At 35.2% G+C, this 22,345-nt stretch overlaps 1 protein-coding gene across 1 annotated transcript; it reads right to left on the bottom strand.

The window, feature by feature from the left end:
• Positions 1–11,963: 11,963 nt before the first annotated feature.
• Positions 11,964–14,108, bottom strand: LOC131065077 (fasciclin-like arabinogalactan protein 21). The gene is made up of 2 exons (XM_057999515.2): positions 13,203–14,108; positions 11,964–12,679 (listed from the first exon to the last, which is right to left on the bottom strand). Exons 1-2 carry the CDS (start codon positions 13,974–13,976, stop codon positions 12,314–12,316), a joined length of 1,140 nt encoding a protein of 379 aa, XP_057855498.2. The 5' UTR covers positions 13,977–14,108; the 3' UTR covers positions 11,964–12,313.
• Positions 14,109–22,345: the final 8,237 nt, after the last annotated feature.

The raw sequence follows: 22,345 nt of genomic DNA, 5'->3' as shown, positions 1-22,345 counted from the left end.
TTAGGAAATTAGAAAATGAGAAAATTAGGAATTTAGTGAATTAATTAATAATTTTCATTTATTAATTAATTCACAAAGAGGGAATTTAGAAATTGATGAAAAATTAGGAAATTAAGAATTAGAAGAAATTAGGTAAATCAATTAATAATTTGTCATTTATTAATTAATTCACAAAAAGAGGAATAATTAGTTAGCCAATTAAATTAAACATTTAATTGCGACACAAAGACCTAGGATAAATAAATAAATTATTTAACCTAGAGGGAGAAATGACAAACAAGGTTAAATGAATAAAATCATGAAACCCTAAAAGATGAATTAGAAATGCAAGGATGACAATTAGGTCTTGACAAAGGATAATTGATATCAATTTGATTTGATCATGATTCTGACTTGATTTGATTGATAAATGTGCCAATTGATGAGGAACAATGACTAATTGATCCAAATCGACACAATTGAGAGAGACAACGATCGATGACAAATCGATCGCAAAATGACAAAATTGACAAGAAGACAAGGATCAATGACAAAATAGATCACAAGACAATAAGATTGATGACAAATTGATCAAAAGACAAGAATCGATGACAAATCGATCGCATGATGACAAGATTGATAAGAGGACAAAACCCTAATTAGGATTGACGATGTCCAAAATGATGACAAATGAATACGCACATAGATGCGACAGGATAAGATTGACCAAAATCATGACTGAAGATTGTTAGCGACAAGACCAAATTCGAAAGCGAGACAGATGAAGAATGCAGAACAAGGACTCGATGCTCGCAAATGATAAAGACCAAGTGTGTGACATAGGAGAAATGTTAATGCGATGCAAAAACCCTAAAATAAGGCAATGCGCCAATGTTAAAATACAACTCCGCAAGCGTTGACCATTTTTAGGTGTCTACACTACTTTCTTCAAGTTCTCTTGCATAAAAGGCTTTCCAACCAGATTTGTCAAATGATGGAGTAGATGATGTTGATGCTTTAAAGGCCAAAACTATCTTAATAGTAGCAACAAGACCAAATTCTTCAATTTCAAAAGCTGAAAGTTTCCTAATCAATGCATCCCTAGTAACTGATGTATTAGGCATTGTTCTTAACTCATTTATAGCAGAGACTTTCATTTTATATGCTAGTGGCAATCCTCTTAAAACTTTTGAAACAATTTCATCCTCACTTAAGGTTCCTCCACAACATTTAATACCCAAAACAATTTCATTTACTCTTTCCATAAAAGCAGAAATCCTTTCATCTTCTTCCATTTTCAGATGTTCATACCTGACTTGGAAGCTTTCAAGTTTTGCAATTTTGACTCTGGAATCTCCTTCATTCGGTGATTCCAAATGATCCCAAATAGCTTCAGCAGTAGACTTATCTGAGAGTCCCATGATTTGTTGATCTGATAATGCACTCAAAAGTGCTTCTCTTGCTTTGCAATCATTTCCCTCATCTTTTGTCAAGTTAGCTGGACTGGGCTGACCTTGTACAGCAGCAGTATAACCATTCTTTGTAACTTCCTAGATATCTTTTCCAATGCAATTCAGATGTGTCTCCATTCTGATCTTCCATATGCCATAGTTGGTCCCATCAAGTTTAGGACTATCCTTCCTGAAATAATTAGTAGACATTGGATCTCCTCAAGTTGTTAAACTTCTGCAAAAGAGGACTAAGCTCTGATACCAATTGTTAGGTCTTAGAGACAACTGAGAGGGGGGGTGAATTAGTTGTCAAATAAATTTAAACCAAAAACAATTTAACCAACTTAATGCTTAATACCAGTAAACCAGTTAAGTATGCCTGTAGATAGTTATAACAGTTAATTGCTATACCGGTAAGGATTAGTGCATCAAACATAAACACAAAGTCATCCACAACACATAACACCAATATTTGTACGTTGAAACCCTGTAAGGGGAAAACCATGGTAGGAAACCTTACCCACAATCAAATGATACTATTGTAGATAGTAAGTGTACATAAATGGGGTCTGCACGTGTAGAAAGGCCAACAGCCTAGAGCTCATTGCTCAATCACAAAATGGGAGTCACACTGACTATATTTGGATGGTTAAATCCAATAAGAATGTACTACACAAAATAGCATCTTCATATGTTGGGTTCAGTACGGGTGTAATGTTGATATGCTTCCAAAAAAACCCTCCTTCAATCTTCAAATGATGTCTACATGTATAGCTCTGCTTAATCTCGCATATACCTTCACACAATCCTTTTTCGCATTCCACATTTGATCTTACAAATAAGCTCTTATATTTATACCATAACCTAAGACCAATTTTAGTAGGTCATCTCTACAAGATATTATAATAAAAACATTTTACAAACAATATAATATCTGATGCAATAATCGATTGAACATGTAAGCTTAATGCATTTACAACAATAATTAATCATCTCCATAGTGTGCCATGTTGACCTAGAAAAGATAAACCTGTCGGTGTAACCCTAGACCCATTTGTCGGTAACAGCAAATATGCAACTATGAATATACCAATAAACAAAACTCCAAGACAAGATGTCCAAACGATGTCTTCGACATAACCATGTGTTTTCCATGCCATTCCAAGTATTCCAAGTGCCAGTGATCATTATATCTTGCTGGTGTACCACATACTAGTAACTGTGCAATAGTTACTTGCTTGCCGGTGAATGTTGTTGGATCTCCAAAGTGCTAGTGTTTTAGTAGGTGTTGACATCAATGACAAAACCATACCAAAATACCAACAAATTCACTAGATATTGTGAAGATAATGGGATTAAGAGGCAACTTTCTGCACCAAGGACACCACAATAGAATGGTATTGCAGAGAGGAACATTCAATCAGTGGTTGAAGCTACTAGAATGATGCTAATACAAGGAGTAGCAAAAAATTTGTGGAGAGAAGCTGTCAACACAGCTGTCTACACTATGAACCAGATATTGGTAAAGAGAGGTAATGATAAAACTCCTTATGAATACTGGTATGGTAGATCACCTAATGTTAGTTATTTTAAGATTTTTGGTAGTAAATGTTTTATCAAGAGTTTTAGGAGAGACCAGTGAGGATAAAAAGGAAGATGAACCTTACATTCTGATTTTGGAACTAGAACCGGTGAAGGCAGAAGCTGGTGAAGTGAATGTTGTAGTACCAGTTCAACCGAAATAGGTAGATTATACAGAAGAAGATGATGATAGTGAGGAAGAAGAACCTGAAGATAATGATCATGTTATTCCAAGGTATGTGAGACTCAATCATAATCCTGACCGGATTATTGGAGATAAAGATGCTAGAGTATTAACCAGAAGAAGAATTAGAGAGAATTATTGCATGATCTCCACTATTGAGCCTAGAACTGGTAAGGAAGCATTTGGAGATGATCACTGGATCAAAGCTATGGAAGAGGATCTTGACCAGATTGAGAAGAACAATACATGGACCCTAGTACCCAGACCGATGAACAAAAATGTGATAGGTACTAAATGGGTATTCAGGAATAAATTGAACGAAGATGGAGTAGTAGTAAGAAATAAAGCTAGATTGGTATGCAAAGGTTATGCACAAGAAGAAGGAGAAGACTGTGGAGAGACATTTGCACTAGTTGCTAGATTGGAAGGTGTTAGGAATCTACTTGCATTTGCAACATATGGATGTGAAGTCAGTATTTCTAAATAGAATACTGGAAGAGGAAGTATACATTGAACAACCAGATGGTTATGCTTTGACTAATGCAAAGGATATGGTGTGTAAACTACACAAGGCGCTATATGGTTTGAAGCAAGCACCAAGAGCATGGTATGAAAGACTACATTCACACCTGATGAAGATAGGTTTTTTAGAGAACCAGTGAAGACAACAATATATATCTCAAGACTGAAGGAGATAAGATACTGGTTAGTGAAGTGTTAAACAACCAGATGGTTATGCTTTGACTAATACAAAGGATATGGTGTGTAAACTATACAAGGCACTATATGGTTTGAAGCAAGCACCAAGACCATGGTATGAAAGACTACATTCACACCTGATGAAGATAGGTTTTTCAGAGAACCAGTGAAGAAAACAATATATATCTCAAGACTGAAGGAGATAAGATACTAGTTAGTGAAGTGTTTGTGGATGATATCATATTTGGAGGCAATGATGACATAAGTGATGACTTTGCAAATGAGATGAAAAGTGAATTTGAAATGTCTCTGGTAGGAGAGATAAAAAATTTCATAGGTGTGCAAATTCAGCAGATGAAGAGTGGTATTTCTATCACACAGTCTAAATATGTGAAAGAGGTATTGAAGACATTTGGAATAAGTGACTATAAACTAGTTGGGACACCAATGGTTATAGGTTAAAACTATCTAAGGAGGATGATATCACATCTGTTGATGAAAAGGAATACAGATCAATGATAGGGAAACTGCATTATGTTGTTCATTGCAGATCAGATATTGCTCATGCAGTTGGTCTAGTTATCAAATTTCAGAAGAACCCAAAGGAGACACACATGATTGCAACTAAAAGGATATTTAGATATTTGAAAGGTACTATTGATTATGGATTATGGTATCCATATGCAGGTAACTTTGATTTGAAGGTTTATATAGATGCAGATTGGGCAGGAAATGTTGATGACAAGAAGAGCACAACCGGTGGTGCATTATTTTTTGGAGGAAGACTTGTATCTTGGAGCAGAAAAAAAGTAGAGTTGTATATCACAGTCCACTGTTGAAGTTGAATATGTTGCAGCGTATATGAATTGTACCCAGGCAATTTGGATGAAACACACTTTGGAAGGATTCAAGTTGAAGATCACAGAACCAATAAAGATTTTATGTGATAACACTAGTGCAATAAATATCTCAAAGAATCCATTGTTGCATGATAGATCCAAGCATATTGAGCTGAAATATCATTTCTTGTGATAGAAAGTGCATAGTAAAGATGTGTTACTAGAGCATGTATCTACTAAGGAGCAACTAGCGGATATCTTTACTAAACCTCTGCCTAAGACTCCTTTTGAGTATCTTAGAAGTCAACTAGGGGTTGTGCCCCTACATGAGGTCAATTGAGAAAGATGTGGATTACATCACTCCAGGAGTTAATTGAAGAATCTTGAAGAAGGATTGGTGTAGAGTGGAGTTACTCCACAAGGGGAGCATCAAGTTGCAAATTGTTGATGCAAAATAGTGAAGTATGACATTGCATGTTTTACTTTCACTTTGGCATTGTTGTCAAAGGGGGAGAAGAAGTATATGAGTATGGAGAAGAATTGTATGATTGACTCAGTTGAAGGAGAGTACATGGTAAAATGCAAACCATGATTCCTATACCTATGTATGTGCATTACTCTCAATCATCACAATCAAGGGTTTTGATATTTGTATTGCCATCAATGCCAAAGGGGGATATTGTTGGCATTTGCATGAAGATTGCATTGATGAACTTTTATGTTGTCATTGATGTCAATTCTAACTAGTATATGATGTTGTTATGATGCTTTTTTGCAACCGGTAGGTGAGCTAGTGAAGGAAACCAATATTGCTTAAGAAGTAGTGAGATCAACTAGTAACCCTACCTGTTGATGTGCCAAACCCAAACCGATGGAGCTTGGTGAATCGGATGTATTGGTTTATGATCATATGATGAACAGTAATGATTATGCCATGTATGAATGTTGTATGTTATGAGTTTCAAATGGTTTTTGGCACGTAGAGATAATGGTTTCATCTTGGGAAAGAGTGAGTGGATAGCATGGAGAGGAAACCATGTGATGAGTTACAAGAATCGATGGAGCGGTGATCAAGGAGCAGTCGAGGTTGTCTTGAACTATGTGCAATGATTGCTATGTAATCTAACGGTCATACTTGAACCGATTTATTTGTAATCTCTATGAGATCTTAGGTTTGTGATGTGTTATCGACCTATTGTTTTTCTTATAAGGTCGATGAGTTGTTTTGTTGTAGTGTTGACAATTTTGGTTAAGTGTTAGTGTGATTGATTGCCAAACTAGAAGGTGTATCTGTAGTATGTGTAAAGGCAGATAGGAGCATGAAAAGGATCTGATCAAGCAGAGTAGTGCTATTTACCAGATCAACAAACCCCTGTTGTTCTCTAACAATTACAACAGTCAAATCCCTTAACTGGGTAAGGTTTAACATGATTAGTGTTGTCTAAATCCTCTAACCAAGTGATCCATTATCTTGGACTTCAAATCCTCTACTAAGGTTAATCCTAATAGGGTATTGCTTCTAACAGGGCATTATAGTAAATCCCTTAATCGGGTGGTCCCTAACGGGATCTATTCTTAACAGGACTTTTTGTAAAGGTTTAACAGGCTTGGCTCCTAATAGGGAAAACTTCAGAAGATTTCAAAATACTTGTGGGTATTCATCACCACAATGGTTTTTACCATTTGGGTTCCACGTCAAAAATCATTGTGTCAAGTGGTGAATGGTTTTTGTGGTTATGTTTGCTATGGTTAAATTGCTTAACTGTTAAATTCACTTAGAAATGATAAGATGACCAACTGAAATATTCTTTTACTATTGTCAGTAAAGTATTTGAATTTTTTTGTTAAATGGTTTGGAAGTTTTAGAGTTGTTATACTATTATTTTGATATGCCAGTCAAATCAGTAAACTGTTAATGCTATTGAAGTTTGTAGTTCAATGTTTGAACCAGTTAGTTCTGAGGTTGGCTTGTGAGATTGTTATAGAGGTTGGTGAAAGTTTTAGTCAATTTTTTATCTACTGATTCACCCCCCCCCCCCCCCCCCTCTTATTAATTGTCTGGATCCTTACTGATTCATCATACCATCAGTTTCTACCGATTGGTGATACATTTTGGATTTTGGTCTTAGTAAAATTTTTGACAGATATAATTGTTTGTATATTTGAATTAGGTCCATGCTATGTAATTTAAATCATAATATTGGTCTGGTGGTATCGTGTGATGTCATTTTTGTAATTATGGGTTTTTGTGTTTAGGGTTTAGTCGACCTTATCATTAAGGTTGATGATCTGTATTTATAGGTAACTTATTCATGTAATTAGGTATGTTTTTTTGGGATCGATGGTTATGTCTGCATTATGAGAGAAAGGTTTATGTGCAAAATAAAGTCATATCTTTCACCGAAGGGATCAAAAGGGTTTGGTATTGCAAGGCAAATATTTGTGCTTAACTGGAACTGTATCAAGCATAAGTGGATGCTACTTTCATAGTTCATTTTCTTTGGATTGTAGTCTGACATTTTCTAAGTCACTGAGACTTCTCTTTTTGTGATGAGCAGTGAGCTCTGGGCTATTGGCTTCATTGCAAGTGCAATCCCCATTGCAATTATTTCACATACTATTGCAGAAGTATTATCTTTCATTGCACGTTGTGCTCTGGTATTAATCTCATAATTTGTACTGATTGTTGTACTTGTGAGAAAATTGATTCACACCCCCCCCCCCCTCTCTTAGTTTGCTCACAGTATCAGATCATTGCAACACATAATCCCCATCCTTATTGAAAGAAGAAAAATCTTCATTAAAGGAATCATCAAGTGGATCAAAATTGGAAGAGAAAACCTAAAGAGTAAAGTAAGAAAAGGTATAAAAACTAGCCTGATGATCTACTCTTCCCAAGCCGCTATAATTATTGCTATGCAATAATCTGATCTCAACTGAATCAATAGTAAACTCAACTTGCATGTCCTTCCCTATATAAGAAATCTGATATACTAATAGGAGATTAGTTGAGTGTGAAGGTACACTTAGAATATTTGTCAATGTTCCATTTTCAACCTCAATAGATCCTCTCCTGACAATTTCTATTTGAGCATCATTGCAAAGAGTAGTAAGAGACATGCTATTAGGTTATATGGAAGAAAAATTAACTTGTGAAGAAACCATAGAGTGTGAAGCACCTAAGTCAATAATCCAAGATGAAGCTGAATAAGTTGATGTTGCAACTAGTGCTCTATCCTTAAATCTTTCTTTTTATCTCTTTTCTTAAAATATTCTTGTGTTGGTGAGGAATCTTTGAAAGATTTAGAAACTCCTATATTCTTCTTCTTAGGAATATGCATGAGGTGAGCACTCTATTTTTGCAAACACTTATACTTGTCATTCCCAAAACTCTTACAATAAGAAACCCTTTCCCTCTTAGGCTTTCCATGATTTGAAAAGCTTTCGACCTGTTTGGGTTGGAGGACTCATATTTTTGTTCTCCTTTAGTTTACTTGTCCTTTTTGTTGTGTTGCTTCATCCCTTGATGTGAAACCTATTGTCTCTCATTTCTAGCAATAGGAGCTTGAGACTTAGTAGATTTCAATGTCCCCATTTGAATCAACTTATCTTTCTCTCTTCTGTGGTTAGCAATAAATTCATCTAAAGAGGGAATTTTTTGAGTAATTACCATAAAAATTTGGTGGAGTGGAAAGTTGAAACAAACAATAAATAATTAGGACCAAGCTTAGAGAGAATCAAGAAAATAGTTGATCATCCTTTTTGTCTATTCCACATATCTTGAGCTGCAACCTTAGTGATTTAAATTTGGGGCTCGAACTAATGAGCTCATTCTCCAACTCATGAGCTCTTATCTCATCTTGTTTTACACAAAGTTTCTCTAGGATATCCTATATATCCCTAGGAGTGTTTAAAGCTTCTACATGAAAGAGAAATAGTTAATATATATGTAGACACAAGAAGCCAAAGGCTTGATCACATTTATTTTACCATTTGACCTTAGCATTGTCATCAATTGGATCTTTTTCTATCCCAATTGTGACAATATGTGAGCCTTTGTCCTTTAGTTGAATTAGAACTTTACCTTTTCATTCATGATAGTTAAATGAAGATAAAAGCAGAAGGTTTTGATCTATGCTTTGATTTAGTTATTACAACCAAAATTGAATGTAGAAGAAAGATGAATCATGAAGAACACTTAACACATAAACATCCAACCTTGATTTAACAAAAATCCCCTAAAATTTGACACTTTATAATGTAGTGCATTACAAGTTTTACAAAAATACCTTGCAATAAAAAATGCAAATGATTTCAAATGCCTCTTTACAATGAAGGATTTATGTCAATGCCAAAACATTTATGCAAATGTTAAAAACAAGGACGATTTAAAAAACAAATAAAATAGATAAGATAAGTTTTCAAATTTATTTTTTTTCTCCAAATATTTTAACACCGTTTAGCTTGTTCATTTATCTTCATGTGGATTTTCAAAAAGTTATTTTAGACACCAATATACTCCACCCTTGCTGGAAAAATTTATGTTTATGCCAACGAGACTTCAAAAAACGGCTTAGGGAAATCAAATCCGCTTGTATGTTGACTTAACTTGCTACCTTATTGGCCGGTTGAAATGTTTGCTCGAAAAAATATCATAAATTTCATCGCCGTAGTAAGAAATTTCCAACGCCAAAGATAGAGCTTTCCAAATTTCAAGTCAATTGCAAATCAGGCCAAACAAAATATGTGAAATAGGCTTTCAATAAAAGCTGCACTAGACATGGTTTGATATCATTTTTGAATTGTTAAGGAAATTTGTGCAAAAATGAAATAGCACAAATACAAATTGTAGGCTCGAGAAGAGATGTATTGAGCGAATCAATTAAATTAGGTTTGTGAGCTTACATGTATAGGAGATGAGAGGATTCAAATTTCTTAGAGGGAAAACTAGGTGAGGCTACCAACTCTTGTTTAAGTATGTCATTTAGGTATGATGACATTTGAGCATATTACATTAATACAAATTACTATTGTTAAATGAGTTTGGTTGATTGTGGGGTAAAGGAAACAAATATTCTAGCACTTTTTTCTATAAGCCACATGCAAGTTAGCTTGATTAAACTTGGAAGGCACGAGAAGTTGTCTAACTCTATTTAACATGACAAGAAAAAATACCTCAACTTTCCTACATCCTCAATTTGGTGGAAAAGATTCATAGATCTAGATGAGTGATATATCTAGCTATTTGCAACCGATTTTGTGGTTATTGTATTTGTACAAAAGAAAACTAAGCCTTTTAAGACATTTGGGACTTCCCTATTCAAACTTGGAAGAGTTAGAAACACTTAGAAATGAATTCTATTTATAAATTGTTGAGCTGCAAGCTATCTAATTGACTCACTTGCTTGTCTCTACCTTCCACAAGTGCAAATTTTTAAGAACTAGAAATGGATCATAAGAAGAAAGATTACTTTATTTTTGAGCTATAGGTTACAATATATTTTCAACCCCATTCCAATCGGATTTGAGAATTAATGCAAGTGGAAATCCTCCCCTCTATATGGATTAGACCCTCTTTTGATTTGGAAACCTAAATTGGAAATGCTCCCCTCAATATGGATTAGACCTCCTTTTGATTTGGAAACCTAAATTTGATGCTTAAGCCCAATCATTTACTTGAAAAATCCAACATTATCACTCTTATTTAGTAAAAATACTCACCTTTTCCAACCCTAGTCACTCCATTTCCCTTTCTACAAGCGATAAGAGTACTAAACTCACTTTTTTATTTCTTAGACATTCCCAATTCATTTGATATTAAAATTTCTTCACTCTCATTATGCTATTCAATTGATCAATTTTATGAAACATTACAATATTGAAAATCATTTTTTTTTCTACCGTCATCTTAAAATCTTACAATTAAACTTTATATTCAAAATCTCAAATGTTAAAAGAAAAATTTGTAACCTCTTATCTTTAAAAATGATTATGCTAATACTAAACATATTGCATGTGACAGATCTTCCTTATACCTTGTAAGATTCCCTTTAAATAAGTTTGAACTCCAAAATACAAATAAATTCCCTCCACATTCAATTAACTAGACTTACTAGGAGCTAGAGAAATTTAAAACTATTTTTTTCTAATCTTTAGACCACCTATTACATAACAAAGGTTTGAAATATCTATTTCAGTATTAATCGATTGGCATTGAAGGTTTACACAATTTGAGCCCATTAGCCATACATACCAAACATTAAAATGCAATCCTTTAATTGTATTCTTCTTTAGGCATTCGTTATGATTCGATCATGGTTTTTAAGAGAGCTGAAACATTTTAATTCTATTCTTATATTTAACTTGCAGGTTAGCTTTTGCTTAATGGATATTTGTTTTACATTAATACTTTTTCATGGTTGATAAATTATATTTTAATGCTCGTCAAATTTTAAAATCATTGGACGGAAACTGACAGCTTCAAAATGATTTTTAACCCATGATCCATCCTATCCCGTGAGAGGATATTAACTTTATCCTCTATTATTTTTTCTTATACTAGAATGACCGAGAATTATAACACTTAAAATGATTACAACTATGAAGTGGAGAATTATATAAATAAAAAAATATATTTCTGAAAAGATAGAAATCTCTGTAATAGATTTTATGAAAAAAGAAAATTTAATATTTGAAATATTTAATAAATGATCTTAACATCAAAATGTCATAGTTATTTTAAAATTAAATTTAAAAAATCATTTAGAATAGGTTTAAAATTTCATTTCATAATTCATTTAGAACTAGTTAAATTTTAAAATGTTAGTTTTTAATAATAATTAAAAACTAGTTTAAGTTAAATTCATTGACCCAAGTTTCATGAATAGTAATTTTTACAATGGATCTTTCATAAGAATAAATGATCAATTTGAAAAATAAATTGCAATAAAAAATACTTCCTTATCAATGACTTTTAAGTGATAATAATATTTGAAAAATCACTCCTGATTGATTTTTTTCCCTTAATTTTATCTCTGAGTAAGAATCAGAATCAGTCTACACAGCTAGACCTCAGTATATTACTTATGTTTCTGGTGCAAATAATCTGAAACATAGAAGTAAAACTCAAAATTCAGGCTCAAATATATATAAACTTAAGCTGAAATTCACACTGAAAAAACAAATTAAAATTTCTTTTAAAAACTTTACTTCATCAATGGAATTGACATGCTGCAAAACAAGTTACTTTTTTTTTCATTGAGAAAATAAACATAGCAATCCCTTCGAACCCTGATCAGTTAGGGAAAATTTGTTCTCTTCTATTGAAAGAAAACTACTGCTTTACAATGTCTTTTTGATTCACACCCCAAACTTGATAAAACTGCTCTATACCAACGCAGAACTTTTGTCTTTGATTTCTTTATATGTAAGCTTGCAATACAGATGAACATTAACAAAAATAAAATGTCATAAAGAAACAGAAAATTAAATGAAAGCCATTAAGTTACTCCGTTGTGGAGAAACCCACGTCCATAACTTTTGAGCGAAGACAAAACAAGCAGGGAAAAACAGAAAACAGATCAGGTAGTGGTAGTTACATTGAGCGGATCAAGGGCCCCGGAAATGCCATGGAGAACAAAATCATCGGTCACAAACGCATCCGGCCGTACAACCATAACGTTGTTAATAACCAGAGGCCGGAAATCGCCAGGGCACGTGATTTCAAGATTGTGGCCGTGGAAGAGAGTCGGAATCTTGTGTCTGGCCGGAAACCTGCATAAGTCGGCTACGGTTAACCTCTGCGGCACCACGTGGAACCTCAGATTCTCACCGATCAACGCCGAGGCCGACGATAACCCGGCATAGCTGTCAACCGGTGCGAAAACCGTCACTTTACCTCTGGAATTCCCTGTCGCTTCTGCCAGAGAGGCATTTAACCGTTCAATCTGCAATAACAATAATTTCCGTGTGTTATATGTCATGAGAGATTTCTTCTTGTCACAATTTTTACAGTCGTAATTTACCATTGATATCAAACTAAAATCGTCTCAAATTTTCGAAAACAAATTTTATTTTCTTCATGAAAATCAAATCGTTGAGTGTTTTTTATATTGAAAACACGCTTATAAATTTCTGAAATCACATTGTCGAAAATAAAATTCAAAATTTTTGCTTCAAATACAAAGGAAGACTGTCAAATTTGAAACCCCAAGTTCAGTTTGGCAGAAATAGAATTTTCTTGTCAAGAATCGTAAGAAAGAGGCTGCATTAATGGATAGAGAAAAGAAAATTACAAAATATTCTACTCGCTTTTCCGATTTATCACAAAGAATTGAAGAAATTTTACTAAAGTTGATATTTAGAAGAAAAACTTGAATATTATTTCAATTGTGTAAAGATACTAGAAAAAAATTCTTCAGAAGAGAAAATTTGCAAAGATCTTCGTAAAGTTTAGAAAATATTGCTTACCTGTAAACTCATGGCCATATAGAAGGACAAGCATCCATTGACGCGCAAGGCGAGCTGCAACCTGCGCCACAGCCGCGAGGTTGTTGAGCTGTGGTCATGGCGCTGCATCGGTGCCCTGGCGTTTGGAAGAGGGAGGAAGTCTGAGTCATTACAAGAGGGGAAAGGAAGGGAATCGAACCGGATCTGATCAAGCGAGGGGTCGAGGTAATAAAAGGGCTGATGGACGCCGTGAATTGCCAGACCGCCGGCCGCAAAGATGTCCGGGTGAGACACAGCCACGCCGTTTAACGCAACGGTGCTGTTCACGGTCTGCACACCGGTGACGACCAAACCCTTGCCGTGAAGACGAGTTGGTAAGCAAGTGGCTGCGGTGAGAATCTGGAGGTCATTCCAGAGGAGCATTTCGGTGGCCGTGTGGTAACGGAGGAGGTTGAGCATGAGCCAGGAAGGTAAAGTGATGTTCACCAAAGCCGGGTCGTTAATGGCGAAAAACGTTGCAGGGCCGGATGGGAGGACCTCTGCTGCGAACATGTCGAAAGCCGCGCCCATGATGTGGTAGCCTGCGTCTCTGAGTGCTGCGCTAGCGTTCATCACCAGCGGGTCAGTGGACGGCGAGTCCCAGATTCTTGGAGGTTTGAAGGATACCATTGGGGGATTCGATTCCGGGACCGGTGGAGGTTCCGTCCTCTGTTTTCCCGTGGATGAGACCGCGGCTATCGCCAACGCCATTGACACGAATACAGAAAGCAGGCCGTGAGCCCGTCCGCACGGCATTCTGATCTGAACGAGCTTTTCTTTGCTAATCTCTGCTGCTGCAACAAAAATCAAATGAGCTCTCTCTAGGAACGAAAGCAAGAGAAGATTGCTTATAAAAAAATTGCGTCGTATATAGGAATATAAAATTTCCAAACGATTGTCTGAGGTCCGAAAACCGTTTTATAAGAGGACATTGGCTTGGTTGGCATTGCATTCGTGTCACTACGAAGGCTTCTGTTACTTTCTTGATTTGATTCTTGTTCAGAGATCATATCTTTATTTTCTTGATTCTTCTTCAGAAATCATGTATAGAATTTATTACTAGCATTTGGTGGATCGAGAATTATATAAGTTAATATATAGGAAGGTATAATTTTATATTTATAGAGAAGATATATAAATTTAATTTAGAAGTGTATTTTTTGTGTATATAATTTTGAAATACAATCTTGATTTTAGGAATTTTATATGGGGTGCAAGGGTTATGCAGTTTTTATAAGAAATAATACTCTATGTCTTGATTTGTTTGTATAATTCGATATCATTTTCTCCATCTAATCTAATTAATCTAAAATAATTTTATTTTAAAAAATAATTAAAATAATTGAATTAACAGTTTTAATATTACTTATTTGAGAATACTTCACAAATTAAGTAAAAATAACATTTTGATATACAACATTTAAAGTTAGAAATATCACTTTGTTAAAAATAAAAACTAAACAATTATTTTGTTAATTTTTTGTGATTGATTTCAATTTTTTATAACTAGAGCATATATGACTAATGAACCAACCATCAAAATCATTATTGGCAATCATTAACCTAAACTATCGAGTTGACAATAATAACCATGATTATTTAATTTGAATGATGGACAAAATGTCCTTAAATGGAAATAGCTTAAGTACTACAATGATTGATGCTACAAAAGAAGTTTATAAGAGGGATACATAAAAAAAATCATACTTGTACCATACTAAGAACTATTTGATGAATGGTCTATATCCAATAGTTAAATTTTGTTCTAGCTATTCATACTAATATCGATCCTTGCAAAGATCAATATTACTTTAATTCAATGATTATAATACAATATGGTTGGCATAAATATGAAAAATTAATATAATTTTCCAAGGTTAATAAGTTTCCTAATATCATTATTAATTATATGATACACCCAACTCAAAAAGCTTTTACTATTTAATAAAATTGGATTTCATACATCACACAAAATTGTATAATCTTTTGTAAAGCTTACCATTACTTTCGTATGATTTCAAAAGAGATATTTTGCTATAGATGTGTTATGTTTTTAGTATTTATCATAAAGAGACTTTGGTAATTTTGTGTGGGCACTCATTCACTTTCATCTTTTATAAAAAATAAAATACATTAAACCTATGGAAAATACTTACATCAATTTTCTATGCAAAATTGTAACGTGTTGATTTTTAGATAATAGAAATTAATATTATGTATATGTTTTCTCAATTAAGCAAACATTTGGATTGCATGAAGTAATAACAAATATTGGAAGTCAATAGAATATAATGGGGTGACAAAAAATGAAGATGACCATGGCTATGGATTTGATGAGGTAGTATTAAAGCAAGCAATCCTAGCAAATAATTGTGCCCATGTGCAATCAAAATTCAATTTCAAGCTGAGCTTACATGATAGAACTCTGTAAATAAATAAAATGAAGGTTACAAATTCCTATAAACCTAAGAGCTTGCATGATAGAAAATACCAACAATTATAATGAGATATAATGTTAAAATAATTGAAAAGTTGATACATGAGAAATATTTAGAAGATTGCAATACTACATATATAATGATTATACTACGTATATAATGATTGTAGTGAAAACTCAATTTCTTCTAATTTTTAAATGTTATATAATAAGACATGATACATTATATAATTGGCCTATTTTTGTTTCAAAAGAAAAGTCATCTATTTGCAGGTAAACATGTGCTCTTATATTTGTGGAATCTACATTTGTAAGGGCCTATAGATCTAGACGCGTTGTAGATTTCAAATGGAATAACTTATAACTTTTTTGTGATCCTTTGTATATCTTCTTTACAACTATGTAATTAAAAAATAAAGAGAACATTGGTGTTGACATTATATATTCTTGTAATGTGAAACATGTGGTTGTGAGGTGCAACAACATACATATTCCTATAAAGCATGTGGATTCTCCATATTTTGTTGGCAGCACAAGATCTAGATTGGGGTTGTGGCTCTATTCTGAACTGGTACGCTTCCTCTTAGAGCATTTTCAATGCGGAGGAAGCCATGTCGATTGCTTGAGCTTTTTATTGGAGTTGGACACATGTGATAAAGATGTACCCAATTATGTGCATAAGGATTTATATTTGCAGAGTATTCTTGATCAAGTACAAATATCTATTAGAGTGAAAGAAAAGCTTAGAACACCTCCATACACTGATTACTAGTGCAAAAGCTCATATTCTAAGAGTGTGTTTCTTGTGCAATTTTTTATTGTTGATTGAAGAAATATGCTATGTAATAAGGGTTCAGTTCCTTGAATGCCACTGGGTAATATTTTGCAATATGGTATATTACAATAAAGGCATTGGTCATGAACTAAAGAACATTGCAAGGGAGGACATAATTTTTTTACCAATACTAAATATTAGGATAAGGAATTGTAGCAGTAGAACTACAACTGATATTCCTAGAATAGCTTGAGTTTCTATTATGTATAATTCAAATGAACGACATTCATAAAAACATTTGAAGGTCCTAAATTACAAAGGTTCCTGAGTTTGTCTACTCAAAACATATAATTGGTTATGTAAACAATGTTTTGAATCATAGAATAGAAATCTTGATAAGCTTGAGGTGAGAAAAAGTTTTTATAGAATAGAAATCTTGATAAGCTTGAGGCGAGAAAAAGTTTTTAAGTTTAATTTAAAAATTGGTTTTTAAGGGGCGGCCGTTTTTAAGTTCAATTTAAAAATTGGCCCACATTTTAAGGTATTGAGGAATATTATGTAGGATTCTTGAAGATGATTTGTGATCCCAGATGTAAGGAAGGGAATCGAACCGGAGGTAATAAGAGGACTGATGTAGGATTCTTGAAGATGATTTGTGATCCCAAATCGTGGGTATGTAGGCAAATCCCAGATGTAAGGAAGGGAATCAAAGCAGAGGTAATAAGAGGGCTGATGCAGTACGCCATGAATAAATAGTCAAAGATCGAGTCTTGTTCTTGCTCTGCACATGAGTGGTGAAGACGAGTGGGTAAGCATGGAATATTGTTTTAGATTGTCCTTTCGAACTGCATTGAAATAATCTTTTATCTTTTGTGTCAATAGATTGTCGAAATTGTTTTCACTCTCTGATATCGAAATTCATTGATATGTATTTGTGTTGTTCAAGCAAAATGGGAGGGGAGCAGTTGATCCATCGCGGCAGTTTGCAGAGAGATGTAGATCATTGCACCCATGATGTGGTAGCGTGCGTCTCTGAGTTCATCCCAAATTCTTGGAGGTTTGAAGGAGTCCTTTGGGGATTTGATTCACTTCATGTGGATCTATGTATATGTGTGTGTATTAAAGCTCATTTAGATCAGAATGTCGTGTGGACGGGCTTACGACCTTCTCTCTGTCTTCTTGTCAATGGCATTGGCAACAGCCCCAGTGTATATGATTAATTTTACAACTTGACATATATTTTATTATGATTTGTGATCTTTATTTAGATATTCTTTCAACCTAACCTACTCTACTAATACTTCCCTCTTTCTCACCTCTGTCTCAACTCTCTAGGTCTCTCCCTTCCTCCCTCCCTCATTACCTCCTTTCTCTCTCTTTTCTCTTCCCTGTTCTCTAAGCCACTAACTCTTCCTTCCATCCTTATTCTAGGTCTCTCCTTCTCTCTACGTCTCCTTCCCTACTTCCTTAACTCATGGCCCCCTTCTCTCTCTCCATCCCTATATCTCTACTCTTTCTCTCTCTAAATTATTCATGGTTGAGGGTTTAGGGCGTAGGTTGTGGAGTTTATGATTGATGATGGAGGGTTAAGGGTCTACGTCTCCCTCACTCCGTCATTCCCTCTCTAGTAATCCTTTCCCTCTAACATCTCTCTTGGACCTCTATATATTGTTGCCTCTCTCTTCCACTCTCTCCAGGTCTCTCCCTCCCTCATTATCCTCTATTCCTCCCTCCCTCTTGCTCTTGTCCTCTCTCTATAAAATAGTCATGGTTTAGGGTTTACTATTTAGGGTTTTTGTTTAGGGTTTATGATTAGTTATGGAATATTGATGGCCTATGAATTTCTCCCCCCTCTTTCCATCTGATTAATCCTTTCCTCTCTCCCTCTCTTCTTTGTTTCTCTCTCTCTCTCACCTATCTACTCTTTGGATCATTACCTCTCCCTACACCTTCTACCTCTGTAGGTTTATCCCTCTCTCTATCCTTCTCTCTCTACCTCTCTATACTTCTCTCATTATTACCCTCTCTTTCTCTAAATAATTCATGGTTTAGAGTTTATGATTTAGTGTCTAGGTTTTAGGGCTTAGGATTTAGGGTTTATGATTGATGATGGAGAGTTGAGGGCATACCTCTCCCTCTACTCTATCCTCTCTATCATTCCTTCCCTCCCTCTCTAGGTCTCTCCACCTATCACTTCTTACCCCCTCCATCTCTCCCTTTCTTTCTCTCCCTCTCTTCTCTTTCTCTATCTCATCACTCTCTAGGTGATTACATCTCACTCCGACCCTCTCTCTCTCTCTCTCTCTCTCTCTCTCTCTCTCTCTCTCTCTCTCTCTCTCTCTCTCTCTCTCTCTCTCTCTCTCTCTCTCTCTCTCTCTCTCTCTCTCTCTCTCCAGGAATAAATTATTCTATGTTTAAGAAACTTAGGGGTTAGAGTATAGGTCATTTGGTTTAGAGTTCAATGTGTAGTTCAAGTAGGATTTATGGGTTATGATTCATGATGGAGTTTTAAGATTCTCTCTCTCTCTCTCTCTCTCTCTCTCTCTCTCTCTCTCTCTCTCTCTCTCTCTCTCTCTCTCTCTCTCTCTCTCTCATTTCCTCCTTCCCTACCACTCTCAATTGTTGAAGAATTCTCCCCCCCCCCCCCCGCCCTCTCTCTCTATCTCTCTCTCGATCTAAGTATATCAATTCTCTCCCCACCTCTCTAAGTCTAAATTAGTTATGCTTTAGGATTTAGGGCCTAAGGTCCAGGCTTTGATGTTTATTAGTTAGGACCTAGGATTTATGGTTAAGAGTTTTCATGGTCAATAAATCATATTGGAAGAACATTATATTGCATTCACATTACATGATCTCTAGAGGGCTAAAAAATTTGAGTGGGAACTTTTTGGTTCCAAATCAATTTGTACTTATCCTTAAGTGTAGCTTATGTGGATACAAATATATTTGGTCTTGACAACTAGGCTAGATTATATACCCAAATAGAAAAAAATTCACAAAGTAGATAAAGGGATAAAACCTAGAATAATATGCACTCACAAAAAAATGAAATGAGCTCTCTTTGGGACAAATGCAATAGAGAAAAGATTAAAGTTTTCAAGAGAACGAGATTTCTTATAAATAAAATTGTGTTGGATGGGCTCAATATATATAAAATTTCTAAAAGACTGTGTGAGGTCCAAAAATAGTTTAAAGATTCTAGATGTACATGACTCTCAAAATGTCTTAAGATCAAGTCACATTTATTTTGGACAATAACAAAATTTAAAAAATTGTTAGTTCAACTATTACTACTTCAAAAACATTAATATTGTTAAATTAGATGATAGTTTGCAACCATTTTAAAATTTAAAAGATTTCTAGTGTATTTTTTCTGGATTCGATTGTGTGTATATTTTTCCCATCAACGTTTCGAATCACACTCCGTGATTCATCATCAGGATGAAAAGAATTCCCAAGACATGATGAATCACAAAGTGTGATTCGAAACGTTGATGGGAAAAATATACAGACAATTGAATCCAGAAAAAATACACTAGAAATACAAAATGGATTGTGGAAATCTCATAGCTTTAATTTAAAACATTGTTAGACTATTTAATTTATGTTTATTGGGAAGAATCAAGAATTTTCTTAGCAATTTCGAGCTTAGCTCTTTATAGAGAAAGTTTCCCTATAATCTCTCAAACAATGTGTAAGGGGCCCTCATCTATACTAAAGAAAAATTGGGAGTTGAACCACGACCTAGGTTGCCTAAAGTAGTAGGTGAGATTGAGTGAGCTAAACATAAAGGTTGAGAAATAATGTTAGACTTGCTAAGTATCAAAAGGTCTTAAGTTCAAACTACAATTATTTTAGCACTTCAAAAATTACAGAGAATGTCAAAATAAATAATAATTAGCATAATGGCTATTAATGATATTTGATTTTCACAATCCATAATTTCATTTCCAATGTTGTTCTTTCTGGATAAGACCGTGTTAGTATTTTTGTATCAACATTTTGAAACATACTCTTATTTTTGGAAATAGTTGAATTTTTGTTGAAATAATTTAAAAGTTTTACAAATGTTTTAAACTTTGCATAAATATTTGCAAAAAAAAATTTTTTATTGCATTGGCAGACCCATGCGTGCAGAGATAAAGGATCGGATCCTCATCAATTGGCCACTTCATCCTACTGCCAAGGTTCCGCCAATGAGGAAATTGATGATAGGTACAGTGGGGCTATCCATATGCCCTAATGGACAAGACAATCACATACATGGGGGCCTCACATATGCCATCCATGTGATGGAGGAGCAACACGTTGCATTTGCCTGGGGACAGAGCATGCTAGCCCATCTCTACTGTGATTTGGGAGATTTTGCATATGGGGAGGGAATGAGTTTGATGACTTGCACCCTTCTATAGGTCTGGATGTTTGAGCATATTACATGTACCAGGCCAGCATAATGTTCGGTAGATTTGGATGTTGACCAGCCTAGGTCATATGCTTATCCACTCACTAGACCATGGTAGAGGGGTGATCTGTTATACTGGAGAGTGACCATTGATAGATTGAGATCAGATGATATTGTATGGAGGTAGTACCGACAGATGGACACTTTTCCATATAAACACAGACAACTTCACCTCATGCAAGGAACCGCCTCCTAGAGGCCTGCCAGATTTATATCATTGTCCCATTCTATTTTGATTGAGCGAGGTGACAATTTAGTTTAGAACAGGGCATTCCTTCAGCCATATCAAGATACATCCAATACTCTCGAGCTGCCACGAGACCGGGAGCAGTCCATAGGCCTACCACTGATGAGATAGAGTTGATAGATTTAGATGATGAGGATAGAGACATAGTGGTCACATTTAATCATGACATGGGCGTATAGCATAGTTGCATCACATGGTGGGATAGGAACTACCCTGGAGCCATATTTTTATTAGACTATCTGAGGGGGATGTCAATCCATGGATGAGATCAACTGATTCCACTAGTGAGGATACTCAAGACTACCCAAATGAGAGAGAAGAGGAGGGAGATCAGGAGGAGGTTGATAGTGAGGGGGAGGGAGGATTTGAGAGAAATGATGATGATGATGATGATGATGATGATGATGATGATGATGATGAGGAGGAGGAGGACAACGACGACGACGAGGACAATGATGATGAGGAGGATGATTCCTCCAATGATACAAATCCTGACACCATAGCCCTTGATCAACCAATAGTAGAGGAGAGAGAAGAGGATGTGACCAGAGATGTGGAGGAGACAATGCCAGAGAGGTCGATCTTAAGCTTATGCTAATCATCTCTGATAAGCCTACATCTGGAGGTACTGAGACACTACGAGCATGGAAAAGGGAGTGGCTCCAGACTACAAACGATTGTGGCACAGGCCCTTATTGCATTTGACCCACATTGGCAGGAGGGTGACCCAAGTAAAGGCTTATTATTATTTTTAAATTATCCATTTGTATTTTTTAAGTGATAATATCTATATAATTTTGTTCTCTCTTCTATAGTCAGCATCCAGGGATGGTGAGATCTCATCGAACACACACTATCTGGCATCATTACTTCTTCACGTATTCCTCAGTCTTCACAGATCATGCATAGACCCTAGAGGAGTGTACCTGACAACACGGGGCTAGCTTAAAGAGCACACACTAAGCTTTGACTGCTTAGGTGGCAATGTGGGCCCTTCCTAACCTTTTGTTTTCCGTTTTGTTTTCACGGGTTCTCTTCTGACTGTCGGGACTCTCCACACTCTCCACGGTGACAGTGACTGCCACGGTTAAGTTTGAATTTCAATTTTGAATCTCTCCCGCTCAACATTGAAAAGCAGTAAGAGGGACTAGTACTTCTGCCCACAGAGATGCCAGAAGTTGAGGTTTATTGCATGGGCCTTCCC

Source organism: Cryptomeria japonica, chromosome 4 (assembly GCF_030272615.1).
Source record: "Cryptomeria japonica chromosome 4, Sugi_1.0, whole genome shotgun sequence".
NCBI lineage: Eukaryota > Viridiplantae > Streptophyta > Pinopsida > Cupressales > Cupressaceae > Cryptomeria > Cryptomeria japonica.
The sequence above is the reverse complement of the archived record's forward strand: the minus strand, read 5'-3'. Positions and strand labels throughout refer to the sequence as shown.

Excerpts from the sequence above, each read along its gene's own strand:
- LOC131065077 (XM_057999515.2), bottom strand. The coding sequence starts at position 13,976 with ATGCCGTGCGGACGGGCTCACGGCCTGCTTTCTGTATTCGTGTCAATG. Across the intron at positions 12,680-13,202 it reads ATATGGCCATGAGTTTACAG|ATTGAACGGTTAAATGCCTC; the intron begins GTAAGCAATATT and ends TTGTTATTGCAG.